At 46.4% G+C, this 16,307-nt stretch overlaps 1 protein-coding gene across 1 annotated transcript in view; it reads right to left on the reverse strand.

Annotated features, from left to right (window-relative positions):
- The window catches only part of TMEM104 (transmembrane protein 104), a 67,933-nt gene that overhangs the window by 18,199 nt on the left and 33,427 nt on the right, over positions 1-16,307 (reverse strand). The window contains exon 8 of the mRNA XM_034789963.1: positions 8,932-9,025. Coding sequence (XP_034645854.1) covers positions 8,932-9,025 — 94 coding nt within the window. The remainder of the gene's footprint in view (positions 1-8,931; positions 9,026-16,307) is intronic.

The raw sequence follows: 16,307 nt of genomic DNA on the forward strand, positions 1-16,307 counted from the left end.
TTTCACTCACGCCGGCACCATTTCATCCCATCCCACCCTGCAGACAACACTGAAACAAGCTTCTCAGATATGTTTAAAAGCAGGCACAGAAGAGAAGCATGGCCTTTTAACTAACTCTTCATAAATATATTCGCTTCTTAGTGAATTATTTATCCCAGAGGGCTCCTAAAGCTTCTCTCTCCTCTCCAAAAGGGACCAAGAAAAGCAGGAGGACTTGGTGAAAGAATGACAGTCAGTGTCCTTAAGGCAATCAAAAATGCAATATAATGTCCTGACTTATAGTTCAACTCCCTCCTTCCCCCTCCCAAAGGAGGGTGTAAAGAAGAGACTAAGGGCAGAGGTCTAACTGGTCCTTCCTTAAGCTGTCACAGTAAGCTCTGTTTTTAATCACCAGAAGAGCAGCTGCCTAGAGGACTGTACAGTGGCAAACTAATCTCCTTGCAGGAGATTGAAAATATAAAAACTTCAGTTATTGTCACTACCCTTACACCAGCCATGGCTATAAGTCTTGCAGTCTCCCTTCTTCCCCATCTGCTAGAACTCGTGTTAAAAAAAAATAGCAAGCTAGCCTAAGGATTTTAGGGTGGATGACCTCCAGCTTGGCCGGTTTAAATTTGATCAGGTCAGCAGTGACCAAAAGTCACCACAACATCCGAATTCCGGTCAGTGGTCTACGGGACATGATCTTGGACTAATTCCCAGAGGACAAATGTCCGGTATATAAGCCTCCATTGCAATTGTTACACCCTTGGCAGTCAAAGTGGAGATGCCAAGGGATGGAATTGGTATGGAAAATGACCTACCCTCTTGGCCCTCAAAGCATGAGGAACATTGGGCAGGTTATTCTTTGCTGCCTTAGTTGTATCTGTTCTGTGGATACAGAAAGGACTTCAGTGTCCAGGGCTGTGAATCAGGCATCTTGCACCAGCACTAAATTCAGATGGGAGAAAAAGAGAAAAAAACCCGAACAAACCCCACAACCACCCCAAAACAGATGAAATTCCATGGCTCCCAAGGACAAGAAAGGGAATTTTTTAGGTGGCTGAGAGGTCAACTGGAGGCCAAAGTGACAGATGCCGGTTCTGAAAGTGAAAGGTTAAGCTATTTCAAGATGAGTAGAGTCTATCTACAACACAGATTCTTCTGACAGCTGTGCTAGTTTCCAGTACGGTTTGACCAGCAGAATTCTCAGAAACCACCACCCTAACCAAACTGGTCTACAGCCCTGCCAGCATGGCTTCAACTGTATTTTGGAGCTAATGACAATAGGAGACATTCCTTCAGAGAAGCCTGGGCCTTCGAGGTGGGAGAGGATGGTGGTGGTGAGAAATTAAATTCTGGGCAAATGACCCTTTGTGTTATTGTTTAATTACTTAAAGTTATGGAAGCAGGTAAACAGAGAGATATGTAAAGCAGTATGAAAAATTACTTTTTAGCAATGAAGTGGAAGAAGGCAGGTTATCGAGAGACTGCACCTTTCTATAAGCAGGGCAAATTTAGCAGAAGGCAAGTCTGCCCATGAGAAGATAACGTAAATAATTGAAATTACAGATGGAAAGAACTTATGAGATTTTAGTGCATGCCCTCAAGTCAATGGAAGATTGTTCCCTACAGTAATGCCCTGGCATTTGGGATGGGAACAATGGCAAGCCCTGAGATAGCATGTAGGGATTCAAACAGCATATCGGGAGTCAGGACTTTTGGGTTCATTCTTGCTTCTGCCACTGATTCATTGTGGGATCTTAGACCTCAGTTTTCATATCTGTAATAAAGGGGCTAAAACTTACCTGCCTCACGGGGGTGTTGGGAGGTATCATTAGTCAGGGTTCCTAAAGCGGTTTGAGATCCTTTAGCTAAGGTATTTCTAAGACACCTATCACCAGCCTATCTAAGAACAGGAAAAAAATTGGCGAAGGATCTCTATTGCTGAGAGTGGAAGCTGAGCAGCAAAAGCTATAGCTGGATATTAAGGGTCTGTGTGAAGTGGAGGCAGTGAAAGGAGAGGCAGCCGAGGCAAAGAGAAAGGGGGAAAGAGATTTAATTGATGATCTCAAGTTTATCCTCAGAACTTGGGCCAGGATTGTGACTGACCCACTTTAAGAAGTGCAGTGACCAGGACTGATGTACTAATTGTCTGATCTGAACGCACCGCAAAGCATAATGGGTGAGGGGGGAGAAAGAGAGAGCGAGAGAGAGTGAGAGAACACTGCAAGCCAGCAATAGCCAAAACTGAAGGAAGTTTATTCCTCTCCAAAATGGATCTTGATTAAAATGCAATACTTTCTAATAACTACAAATGGAGCATCTGGAGCAGAGCATGCAGAAAGTGCCCCGAGTGAAAGTTGTCTGGGAACATTTGCCAGTGATGATGCAATAACCGAGGCAATACTCAAGCTGCCAATCTTTAAAGCCAGAGGTCTCCGCTCGTAAAGCTGGGAGTTCCAGGCTGTAACAGGTTGCAATTAAATCGGTTTAGCTGCTTAATACACAATAGTTCAGTGTTTGCCACTGAGCTCCAGCCCACCAAACGCTGTCCTTTCGTTCCCTTTCCTAATCCATATCCTTCCCATGACACTGCTGGAGATAATCATCATCCAACAACGCAAAGCACTGCTGTGTGCACTGGCGTGCCCCATGGTTCCCACTGGTGAAACCCCTGGCATTCCCCTGCATGGCTTCAGACCCAGAGATTTTTGTTCTGCCTTTGCCAGATTCTGAGCTGTGCGCTGTGGTACCCAGACAGTCACCAGTATCCAGGAGAGCACGTGGGATATTGCTGAAGAAGGTGGGGATAGGGTGCAACCGTGGCACTGTGAACCTGGCCTCCTTGACTGCTCCTGGGTAAATGATGGGCTGAGGCACTAATCAGGTCACTGAGAAGTGCAAGTGTGGGTGGAAATACCCCATCTAAGAGAATGCAGTAGTAACAGGTCAGCTCTAGAAGTAGAGGAAGAGAAATTCTATGTGGTCATAATTTTGGGGGACCGAGTCAGGCCACTGAGTCCAACCTAAATCATTGCCTCCAGCCTCTGTCCTCTATCAACACAGAGGAGGAGGAACTACAGACCGAATGAAGAGCAGAGTATTTCTTTGGGATATTCTGGGCATTTTAGATAAAACTCACATCTCTCAAGGTTGATTCCTTGACCAGGGTGTAAAAGCGATATTATTCCAAGAACTGGGTTAGCCAAACTGCATTAAAGGATCCACTCCAAGAGTGCTTTAACCAGGCTAGGGAACGATCTTCTTGTACTGCTCTGATAATTTTACAACCGTTTTACATTACTTTGGGGGCGAATGCGTATAGGAAAGGGGAAAAGGATGTTACAATACAGTTCCCGGTAAAGAATCCTTGGCCAAGCTGATGCGAGAATTCCTACTAGCATCCTATTCGCAACAAACACATTTCAATGTTATAGCTAGCAAAGTTTTGACCGGCAGTCGTCTATAAAAGTAACAATATTTGAAGAGTGCTATGGCCCAAATATTAGAACGCTAGCATGCTGGCAAGATGAAACCGTGTTCATTATTCTATAACTGGCTTAAAACTTTTATTTTCTAAGGTTAGCCCAATTCAAGACCTAGGCTAAAACACTATAATCAGAACCTGGATCCTTCCTGCACTGTTGGATGTCGCTTAGAGCATAAATAAGGCTCCACTATCCCCATCTATTTTAATAATGTAAGAACGGCCATACTGGGTCAGACCAAAGATCCATCTAGCCCAGTATCCTGTCTTCCGACAGTGATCAATGCCAGGTGCCCCAGGGAATGAACAGAACAGGTAATCAAGTGATGCATCCCGTCACCCCTTCCCAACTTCTGGCAAACAGAGGCTAGGGACACCATCCCTGTCCATCCTGGCTATAGCCATTGGTGGACCTATCCTCCCTGAACTTATCTAGTTCCTTTTTGAATCCTGTTATAGTCTTGGCCTTCAAACCTTGGGCCACTCTTTGCAAGTCCCCTTTGTTGCTAAGGGCAGTAAGTTCTTCCTCTAAGTAGTGTTCCATGGAGGGATTCTTTCAGTTGGCCCCTTTTGGCTGTTCCTCCAGCTTCCCAATGGCATGGACAGGGAACAGAAACACATTTTTCTGTATATACTGGCAAAAAAGAACCATGTTATACCACAACCATATCAATAGCACAACCAGGCCTTATGTTAGGAAATTTTTTAGATAACCATCTTATAGCCTACTAGCTTCCTACTCGGTTTATTAGATACTGCATCTATGTGGAACACATTCAGACATTCTCCGAGAGCTGGTCTAGAGCCAGTGCAACTCACTGGCCTTAGTAACAGTGAGAACAGTAATATAAACTGGGCTATGGGATTTTTAACCACTGATACATAACCTGTTCAGAGCAGGACTAGAAAGCTGCTAAAAACATCTGAGCTTGGTTTATGCTACTGCTCCCACCATGGCTAGCACTGGTATTCGGCCAATTCTGGAGGAATTTCTGAAAATGACGAGGGTAAACAAGTGTTAATTATTTTATTCCTATTCATAAGCCCGGTACTGAAACAACGCTTACAACTTTGGAACAAGCTGTGTTTAAGACGTGGCTCTTGAGAGGTGCTAACACGGTTTCAGGTCTCCATATAACCCGAGTCTTTAGCCATTGCATGGTCTACTCCACCTGATGAAATGTACTTGTGCCCTCCTTGCTCTTATCAAGGTAACACATGGAAATGCTTCTCCATACTAGTCTTTGTTTTCAGATGAGTTCTTTGGGCCCCAACAGGCCCAATCAATAGATTCCCATCCGTTTGGTATCGCCAATGTTATTGCACTTGTACTTTCAAGCCTCAGATCATTTCAAGGATTCCCCATGCCCCTTGGCCTTCTGGGTGCTTCAGTATGTGTCCCCCTCAGCTGCACACAAAGAGCTTCCGCAACATCAAAAAAATAAAGTATGCTTCAGCTGGATGCAGCAGCCCAGCCAGAGGAAGCGGAGCCCCAGGCCTGGTTGTTCCTCTGAATTCTCTGACCTGGACCAATTTTTCTTCGTGATGCAGGTGCTAGCGTTCTCGAGGTAGCTTATTTTTCACGGAGAGATGAAGTCTTTACATCTCATGGAGAAAAATGACCGCTCTAGACTTTGTTAATCAAAATATTGCTTCTGAGAGCGTATGGCTCTGTGAAGAGGCAAGTGACATTTGATTATCACTCAGATCAGAAGGAGAAAGAGAGGAAACAAGTTTCAAAGGCAAGGATGACACCGTTCCAAACACAAGCAGAGACGACCTTCACATGCAGCTCTGTCTCTCCGCTGCCAAGAGTCATCCTTTCCGCTACTGTCATCTTAATCTTCAGTACACCTGGGGCAGTGCAGACTGATTCAGCCACTGCGGCTGGGAAATCCACAGGCTTTCACGGAATGGGGGAAAGGGACAGTGTACATCCTGCAGCAGACCCATTGGAGGCCAATATTAACCGCTAAGGACAGAGAGTAGAGATGGGCCAGCTGTGCAGAGGACTGGCTTCCCCGCAAGCACAAGTTCATGCACTTGTCCAAAGGGGCTGTGCAGCGAGGCGGTGGGATACCCCACAGCCCCGCTGAGGGCCGAACCTCCCCTAACACCAGCGTGGGCGGAGCCACCGGGTCTGGCGTCCGCTCCTCAGAGGTCACGGTGCCGACCCGGAAGTATAAAAACCCGCCTGCCGAGCTCAGTGGAGAACAAGCTGGCGGAGAGAGCAGATGTCTGTGGCTGGGCTCCCGCTTGGGAGACAGCAGCAGGCTGCAACTGGCCTGCTGACTCACCAGGCCAGCCGAGCCTACCCCTCACCCGTTACCCTGAGGAGGACTGGCCAAGCCTGCCCCTTTCCAGCTACCCCGAGGAGAAGCAGAGCCTGCTCCTTTCCTGCTATCCTGAGGAGGAGCCGAACCTACCCTTCGCTACCTAACCAGAGGAACCGATGCTGGTGGAGAGCACCGAGGACACTAGTACGGCCCAGGTACCCTACGAGGGGGAGTGTGGAAATAGCCCGGGGGCAGCCGACCCCAGTCTGGCTGCAGCACTGCCAGAGTCTATGTCAGTGTGTTGCGGCCAGGATCCCTACTGACAGCAGCGAGTTTCCACCGCTGCTAGGGTCCCGGGCTGGGACGCAGTGGAGTGGGAGGGCCTGCGTCCCCCCTTCCACCCACTCCTTGGGTGGCAGACTCCCCCTTTTCCCTGGCCTAGAGAGGCTGGGACCTGATTGCCTATTTGCTTGTTGCCCCGCCCTGACCTAGGGCCTGGGCTGCTACAAATATTGACTCAGCCCCTGCTTAAGGGCCTGGGTTTCTGACTGCCTATTTGATTGCTGTCCTGCCCTGACCCCTAGGGCCTGGGCTGCTACAAACATTGACTCAGCCCCTGCTTAAGGGCCTGGGTTCCCGAACTATTGGCTCAGCCACTGCTTGAGGGCCTGAGCTCCAGACTGCGTGGTTGCTACCCCGCCCTGATTGAGGGCCCGGAGCTTTTTCTGACCTATTGGCTCAGCCCCTGCTTAAGGGCCTGAGCCCCTAACCGTGTGTTTGCAGTCCCACACTACCGCTGGACCAGGACTGACGGCGGACCAGAACCTCGGCCGAGACTACTACAGGCTGGCTTGGTCAGCCTATCTGAAAGGGGAGGTGAAGCGCAGACGGCACTTTCTGAAAGAGGAGAAGCAGATGTGTCCCCTTAACTGCGTAAAAGCCAATGTGGATCGGCCAGCCTGGTAGAATTGCAGAGTTTGGCTCTGGTGCTCAGGATAGGTTCTAGAAACAACTTCACCACCCCTCTGCTAGAACAGGCCAGGAAATGCAGTCACAGATCCTGGAGAGAGGGAGCGGTGCCTGGCCTTAGGATATCAGAAGGATACAATCAGCACACCAAGAAGCCCAAACTAAGCATAGGGGCTTAATCCTTCCCTCAAGCTTTGTTTGCAGTTCCCCCTCTCCTACAAGCTCGGCAATAGGAGCCTAACCCCAACCCAAGTGCGTGGATTCATCCCCTCCCCAAGCTCTGCGGCAGAATCAACACCCCAAACCCAAGCCCTGCAGCAGGACTATTGCTCTTTATTTACTGTATAAACCCACTTTCCTTTTAAGAATCTTCTTTTCTAGTAAATCTATTACTCATTGAATCCATTGCAATAAGTAGCCACTGAGGTACCACCAGGGCTATTAAACATCATTATCTGGGACAGACATCCCCTAATGGCCTGACACGGGACTCAAAACAGGCTAAAGCATAAATTTCCCCTACACCTTTCCAAACACTACGTCTGTCAAGGAAAGAAACTTTGGGCCAAGGTTTAATGATCACCCTCCCTATACTGGAGGCAGATGGCTACGGACAGACCAATGGCAGGCCAGCCAGGTTGTCTCAGAGACAGGAGGCTTGACTGATGCATCTGCAAGAAAAGAGGAGACTGGGTGATTGGAAATGGGCCAGTGAGAGGAGAAGGGATTATATTTTTTTGCTACCTTTAATACCCCTTTAATGAGATAACCCCTCCTTCTGGGGAGCATGGGGCTTTCAAACCTTTCATGTGCTCAGGCAACAAAGGAGAGACTCTGACATTCGAGATTTTCACACCATATGGGGTCAGTGTTCATTATTTCAAACGGCTCAACATTTGAGGTTCTGCAGCTTAATCTCATCCACCATGGGAGCTTCATTTCCCTAAGCAACACGACTGATAAACCTCAGCTCAGATATTTTCATCCAGCTCCCCTTGAGTACTGCTGGGGGTTTCAGATCAGGATCACAGGCCTTTGAACTTGGCTAACCGAAATTGGCCTTTACTGCATACAGAGGTAATACTGAACAGGTGACCTATCTCATAGAACTGGAAGGGACCCCAAGGGGTCATTGAGTTCAGCCCCTTGCCTTCACTAGCAGGACCATGTATTGATTTTTGCCCCAGATCCCTAAGTGGCCCCCCGCAAGGATCAAACTCACAACCCTGGGTTTATCAGGCCAATGCTCAAACCACTGAGCTATCCCTCCCCCCAATCCCACAGGCTGAACTAGGGAAAGTGGTTTTTCCTTCCTGACATGGGCTGATGATAGGTATCAGTTCTCAAATCTGGGTCTGGAGTGGATGGAGATAAACACTCAAGCCTGGGCAAAACACAGTGTGCAAGTATGCAACATCTTCCTGAAACGTATGCACGTGGCCCAGATTCACGGCAATTAAGTCCTTGGATGACTGACAAGATTCAGGGTGGGTTCTCCATTAAATGTATCAGTGCTCCAAAGAGCAAACTAAAGTAGTCACCTCCTGCCACAATGAACTCTGTCCTGATGGAATGGGTTCATCCCACTTATTTCCAAGACCTGGACCCTGAAGAAATTGACCTGATGTTCAGGAGGGTCCATTGGGAGAACCGCCACACCAAGCCACAAAATCCAACAGCCTTATCCATGAGAAACATCTTTAAAATGCCCATCCTCCCCTGCTTTAACACTGGAAAATCCAACTGTTGGTGTTCCAGTTGCGAGATGGACAGTCGGTCAACATGGATAGTTCTCTGATCACAAGAAGCAGAATTTTCATGCATCCCTTCAAAAAAATCCTTTTTAAGCTTCACTTTTTAGTGAGATACTATAAAAGACACACAAGGGGCTTGGGGAAGGAGGCAGAGTGCCTACTGAAAACAGCTTGTGTTAGTAATGAAGTTTCTGAGGCAGCCTATGGTGCACCAACGGCAAGAGACTTGGGACTCAGCACCATTTTAGCAAGTATTCACTTATAAAACTTGTGTCTAAAATGAATGTAACCCTGGCTCAAAAAAAAAAAAAAATTCTGTGGTTGACTCAGGTCTTTGAGAGGGCAGGATGTGCAGGCCATGACAGAGTTACTCCAACATCTATATACAATACCCGTGATTCAGTTTCCATCAGTAGCGATGGGGGTGAAGGCTTGCTAAAACTGAAGAAGTTCATGGACTCACCTATCCATCTCATCAGGGATGTCATGATCTGCAGATACTTGGTCTTCTGGACATTAAAAAAGGTGAAAGGACCCAGTAGTAGAATAAATGCTGCCTGGAAAGATTAAAAAACAAACAGGAATCAGGCTAAAAACCAGAATTTTGCTAATAAGGCCAAAAATCGGCTTCTGTTTGACACCAAGATTTCTTCACTAGTTAGTTTTAAAGCTGGATTGGCTGAGACACAAGGAGGGGACAAACTAATTGCTCGATGTCAGATTATATGCCTCAGGCAAACAGAGCTCAGGATCCTCCTGGCTTCCTGACACCTGTACAGCACGCTGTGACTGACAAATTTCAGTGCAAGCTATCAGCATAACTTTACAGAACATTAAATATTAAACCTCTTTGTCTGGGTACATGCTCAGTTTAGGTCTTGATAGCTGTAGCTGTGACCAGTCTGGTTGAATTAACATTGATGGGCCTGCCTTGAGGTGTGCTAGCCTGAAAAACAGTGGAACCTGCCAAGTGACTAAGGTGAACCAGCTCCAGCTAAAACTAAGCCCTGATGTGCTACATTTTCACTTTTACGATGAAGCATTAACAACAGAAAGTGACATATGAAAACCACACCCATGAACTGAAAACTGTGAAGATAAAGGGCCCCCCGTGCCTTTGCTATTAAGGAACTCTCCATGCAAAGGGGGAAACCAAAGCTACCACCAGCAAGGGCCCTTATTAGGCATCCAGCAATTTTAATCACAGCTAGCAGACAGACCGCAGAGGGGTCTCTAAAGGCTAAATTGGGGGACATTGCAGTACCAGGATCTGCTGAATATCTTACAGCTTCCCATCGCACACCCATAGTCACCTGGCAGAAAGCAGGACTAATTGAGAAGACTTGCATTTCCTTCGACATCACATTTCCCCCTACTTTTCCTCCCCAGTGCAAGAGAGACTAAACAGGTGACAGAGCCGTGACCTCTTATCCAACCTCAGTGGCACTGAGGAGGGGCGAGGGGATGAGATGCCGATTACCTAACAGACTAATTAGCCGAATCAGATAACAGGAAGCACTTTCAAGCCCTTGACATTCTGTGTGTTAAAGAGTTCTGAGCACCCACTGGGCGAAGCTAATGTGGTATCAAGAGAGGTTGCTTTTACTGAAAAGGTTGAGGGGAGGAGGAAAGGAGTGATACAGGAGGGGAGCTTTGCACACCCTTTGTTTTTGTGGGGGGTGGAGAGTGTGACAATCAAGGACTGACTCAGACTCTCATCTGTAACATGTGCAAGCAGTAGGATACAAGACAAAGGCCCAGAAGATACCAGCACATGCTGTGTCCATTTGCTTGGCAACTAGTAAGATTTTTTAAAAATGAACAGAGCAATAAATACTTAGCATTTATATAGCTCTTTTCATCCATACATCTCCAAGCACTTTACAAAGGAAGGTAGCACTCCACTTTACAGATGGGGGAAACTGAGTCACAAAGAGGCTATATGACTTATCCAAGGTCCCACAATGAACCCGTAGAAGAGCTGGGACAGAACCCAAGTTATTTAAAGACACGCACAACTCCAGGAAACTTTTCTAAACCCGTTCCAGAAAATGTTATGCAACTGGAATAATTTCACAACACAAATATTGCCAGGTGGCCAAAATAAACCCAGGGAGGGGACTGGGAGTCAGAACTTTTGGTTTTTATTCCCAGCTCAGTCAATGATTTGCTGCGACACCTGGGCAAACCACTTACCCTCTCTGTGCCTTGGTTTCCCTGTTTGCAAAATAGGAATGCCAACGGGTGTGTAGGTGAGGATTAAGGTTTAAGAAATGCAACAAAATCCTTTGGATGAGATCACCCAGGAAGCACAAAAGGTATTTCAAATATAACTGACAAGTCTTAGACAGCAAAAAGAAATATCAAGGACTTTTCCATTCTAATACAATTGAATTAAAAGGGTTATAGAAATTAGATTTTTTTCTCTGCCCTTTTCCTTTGATCTCCTTTTTGTGTTATGCTCCCTGAATTCCCTCCATCCCCACCCCAACTGCAGCCTCCTTTCTACTGACTGCCATTCAGTCCCAATGCAGAATGCAACCTCCAAGGGTCAGAAAGGTGGGGATATCATTATCAAGTATACAGATGCAGCCCAATGCACATGTGGAGAATGCAGGTGAACGATGACTAGCATCAACGAAGCAGAAGCCAAATCTACCACCACTGAAATTACAGACCCATGCCCAACTAGCCTCTCTTAGACACACACGCTCAAACTGTTAACATAATCCCCTTTCAAAAGAGATGATTAGCTCATGCATCACTAAGAGCTGAAACAAAACGACAGACGAGGGATGGTGATAATTAAGGAACAGGTGTCCTCAGCAAATGAGAGTACACCAGAACCAACTGGCAAAAGAGCACCTTCATCCAACGCAAGGACAGACAAAGGGCCCCTAGGTAGCAAAGAGGGAAGGTTTGAGGTCTGTATCTGTCTCTGAGCACAACTGCAGCTTTGGTGCTTAAGTAGAGGATGCAGGGCCTGATTGGTGTGTCCATCTCTAGACACACTTGTAAACTGAACCTGGAGAGGAAGCAGGGAACTGAATTTTGTAACAGTTGTGGGTAAAAATATAAAAAGTCCTTTTGGGGTTTTCCCCTCTAACTTCTGCACGGTTATAAATTCTCCAGCTCCCAAGCAATCTTGATCTACTAAACCCATTGATCAACTTCAGAGAACAGCTTCAAGCTCTCCCCCTCTCTCTCAAGGACTCTACTCCTCAACTTATTAGGAGTGAGATGAACACAAATCATCATGCCTGGAGGTATGGATTTCCCCCCACCCTTTTCTAACATTGTTCATCATAAAAGCCTGGTTTCAAGGAGTGAGGTGTGAGATGAATTCAAGAGCAGTCTAAACACTACATTACCTTCCCCATCCAACTCCCATCAATGAACCACATTGGGCTTCCAAGGATCAATAAGAACAAGGCAATGGCTTTGACTGAGATGAATCAAGTTGCGCAGATTTGAGAGCAGACAGTGCTAGATGCTGAATTGTCTTTAAATGAGAAGCAGAGAGTAGTGGATGGCATTAAATAGCAAAAATTATAATGGCCATCAGTTCCAAACCAGAAGCTCTTCCATTTAACCGGAAAAGGAGGATCAAGAGATCAGTTTTAGTCCAGTGACTGGGCCCATCCTGACTAGCTCAGATTTGGAGAGCTGAAAAGACAGACCAGCCTTTTCAAAGATGTTTCAGATACAAGGCCTTGCAGCCTATTGGAAAGGTGTGTGTAAGAGAGGAGAAGATAAATATGAACATGTAGGCCAAGATTTTCAAAACTTGGTGTTTAAAAATAAGTGCTCCGTGCCACCCCGTCCCACCCCCCAAAATAAAGATTTAAGTACCTACATAAGTAGGCAGTCGTGTTTCTCTCGGGGATGGGAGAAGTCAGCCATATTTTCATTCCAAGGATTTTTCAAATCATTGTGTCTTCATCACAAGCTGCCAAGTTCACACTGATCCAGCTTCTCCTCCCCAAGAAGTTAATTAACTTCATAATTGCCATTATCGGTTTTCCCATCTTCCTGAAGAAAAGATGAGCCTAGACTGGCATTTAGGACACAAGTCACCTCATCTGCCAAAAACATTTTCTAGGCTCAGTTCTTTCTCTAAAGTGAGCTGTTTTACAAACCCTGACTCATTACGTGCGACAGTCAACAAAGCCTAAGTCTGTTCAGAAAAACGGCATCCGCTACCCTCATGGAATTCAAACGGCACTACTCGTTACACACTAAGGAAGTGCTCTTGCATTTTCCAGTTCAACTCCCCTGCTTTCTATCTTAGAAATATCTAAGGCCTCGATCACCCCGGCTAATAAGTTTTAGCAAAATAACCTGAGGCAGAAGGAACAGGCAAATCTTTAACTGAAGTGGATTATTGTACTCTGGTGGTTTACAACTACAGACAACGAATGGAGGCTCGTTCAGTTCAACCTGAACAAGGAAGAAGAGATGTCAGCCTTTCAGCTAAGATGAAGTGCTGTGTCTAAGAGCTTCTACATCCCCTATGGGTGTGGGAGAAGGGAATCCTTACCATGCCCTTCCAAGGGATTGGCTCAGTTTTCGGAGGGGGTCATTCCCTAATCTCTCTCCTCCAACCCCTTCCATTACAAAAGAAAAATTTTAAAAAAATATACCTACGCCTGTTGCAGTCACTAACAAGAAAATGAAAGCCTCTTCTCCTTGCAAAGTCCTGTTTGTGTTGAAGCCAGCATGACCCAGTACATAACTAGATGGCAATGTGTTTGTGGCTTTTACTGAAGATTATGTTTCCAGTCAGAGAAAATTAGAAGCTTGCTAGCACAGAAGAGGAAACAGCTTGTCTCTCTGAATTATGCTCTGCCCTGCAGGCCAGCGAACTCGATAGTTGGGCAGTTCTTGAAGTGTTAGGATGCCTCCTCCCTACCCCTCCCCCTTTTTTTTTCTGGCTAGAACACTGCCAAGGTTTGGGGGTTACAAAAAAACAAAAACAGAAATCCAGCTGTCAGTGGCTTCCTAGCCTCTCCCTCTGTCAGCTCTTAATACTTCAAAATGAAAGACAGGCCTGTTGACTTGGAACCTTCTTGCTGCAGGGACCAAGATGGGATTTGCTGTTATTGCTAGAAACACACACAGCAACTGAAAAAGAAATACAGTCTTTGTATTGAAATGTGCATGCCAGGTGAGAAGTAGACAAGCCACTTAGGATAAGATTACACTTACAAAGAAAGATCACAAGAAGGAAAGGTAAGTACTAATGTGGTTATGTAAACTGGGTGGCTGTAGTGCCTCAGTCAACATCCACTTGTGACAATCAGCTGAGATGCTCCAAGAAACTGTTTCCAGGTATCAGACATATTGATCAAGAATCGAATCCATGTAGAAGGTGCCTTATGCCAGAGTCAGAGGGTTTTGTTGGCCAAACAGGCTCTTTATTGGATCTGGAGGACGCGTACGTCGTCATTGCTTATTCTGAACACTGAGGACTTGAGCAGACCACCTTTTATTGAATTTGGCTCTTCTCTCACAGCTTTTTATAAAGCAATGGGTCTCAGGGCCTAGAACTAGCACCACGCACTCCGTAAGTAAATGTCTGTGTGCTGAGAGTGTGAATGCACATGCCTGCCAAGGGACACTGAAGAAAACAAGTTTCATTCACAACTGCCATTGGAACTTGCTTAGTTGCCTTCAAGATCTAATCTGCAGAAAAAGCACCCACAATGTTTAGCATTTACTGAGAATTAACCTGAATAACTACTGTACCTTTTTGATTCAGAGCCTGGAGGATCCCCAAATTCTGAGCAATGTTTGCTTAATATGAGAATTAATCCCACAACCCCAGCCCGCTAAAACTTGACCCAAAGCAATAGCCAATCCCAAATCAAATCTTTGCTCTGAGGCTCCTGGTTCTGACTGGTGGCAGAAGTGTGGACATCTCACATGTTCTCATGGTAATTCCCACCCAGCATCTCTGACATTGGTGACTGCACATTACAAGTTCCGAGCAGCCCTTTTCTTCCCACTGAAAGGGGTGAGGGGATACAAATAAACTTACTCTAAAAATGGAGAAATCTGGCATTTACAAGCATAAAGACTTGAGATTTAGATCCACTGGATCTCTTTGGTAAACTGCTTTGCATCAGTTGGCAGGCTAAACTGGATGCTTTACAGACGCTGCAAGGCTATGGATATGGAACATTCCCATAGCAGAGCAGAAGTTAACGAAGTGACGGCTCCGAGAGGAAAATGGTCCCTGTTAAGATTAGTTGTTTAGAAACAGAAGCAAAGAGTCTCCTTGAACAGAGTAGAAAAAGCAGTCACTTCATAGCTGTGTCAAATGAGCAGTAATTCTGATGCCAGCACTGCCTGGGCAAGATGTCCCTGAGCTCATCAAGCTATGCCGGCAGCCTAGGTGAATGCTGGAAGCGATGGAGACAAATGCACCATGGCTAAGAACAGCCTCTGACAGCCAGCTGGCCTAGCAGAAACACCTGATGAGCTCTGTGACATCTGGCCTGCTCGGGAGCCATGGACCTGCTCCAAGGTGTGAGAGCTGCATAAGAGCCCCTGCTCTGGCCCCTGCCTGCATCAGGTTCTCCCCTATAAATGACATTTAGAGAACAACAGGGGAAGAGGAACTTGAGTTTTAACACTGACGACAAAGGCAGAAATATGTGATTTCATCCCCTGATCTGGGGCCTGACCCAAAGACTATTGAAGTCTACAGGACGAGTCTTTCCACTGATTTCAGGGGGCTTTGGATCAGGCGTTCAGCGAGCGAAAGGACACTTCTGGAGCCAGTCAGAATGGTTTAAGCAGGTTTTAGGCTCCCCCAACATGGTGTTTCTATTCATTGTCACTGAGGCTAAAACAGCCCAGAGCGTTTAGCCACTAACAATGTTACCACTACTGACTTACACACACCCATTTGCAGCCTAGGTAACCGCCACAACAGCCCCACCACCCTAATCCCCACACCCCAGCAGCCTTAGCCAGTCATACCACAGGTTGCAACGCTTATAAGGACCAATCTGTTACAGATTTCAAGAAGAGAGGCTTTGTGGGGCTCACTTCCTTGCAGTTCCCCATCTCAGACCTCCTTCCAAACCTCCTCTGCTGTCCCCCCTCGTGACAGAGGACACACTCGTCCCTCCTGCGTGATCTCAGCTCTCCAGCTAAAGTGCCAGATGGCACTTTACTTAGGGCTGCGTTCCAAGCTTCATCCTTCACCATCTATGGTAAGATATAATATACGAAAAAGGAGACGGATTGTTCATACAAGGTTCCCTCCAGACCCTCTATAAAAGCTTAAAGAAGAAAGATGGAGACACAGAGCCCCCAGCGGCTGGCGTGTGGACCATGACTGCTGCTGTGCAGACTGGCAGGAAGTTATCAGGAAGCACGTAATTATTGACTCGCTTATTTAAATTGGTTAAAACGCTAACCCAGCAGCAGAAATGGGATTGCTCAAAGAGGCTGAGAGGGTTTTTAACCTCTTCTTCCCCACTCCGGGCAGTAATGAAGTTCCACGGAACAATGCTGCCTCCATTAGACACTGCATGAGTAATACTTATGGATAAAGTGTAACTGGCCTCAATTCTACCCCCCAGAGTAAAGAAGAGCTACTTTGTCACAGACATCTGCTGCCAAAGCATTGCTGGTAATTAACATGCAGCTCTCAGGATACAGCATGGGGGTTTTTACAGTCATAACTCATAGGGAACATATTGCCTGTACAAAGAGCAATCTTCACAGCTGGCATTCTCCTTCGATACACAGGGTCTACACAACATGGCTGGGTCAGAGGTTGAATATTCTTCTAGAGCCAGAGCGACAGCTGGTGAAAGCTGGGAT

The sequence above is a fragment of the Trachemys scripta genome, chromosome 14 (assembly GCF_013100865.1).
Source record: "Trachemys scripta elegans isolate TJP31775 chromosome 14, CAS_Tse_1.0, whole genome shotgun sequence".
Lineage (NCBI taxonomy): Eukaryota > Metazoa > Chordata > Testudines > Emydidae > Trachemys > Trachemys scripta.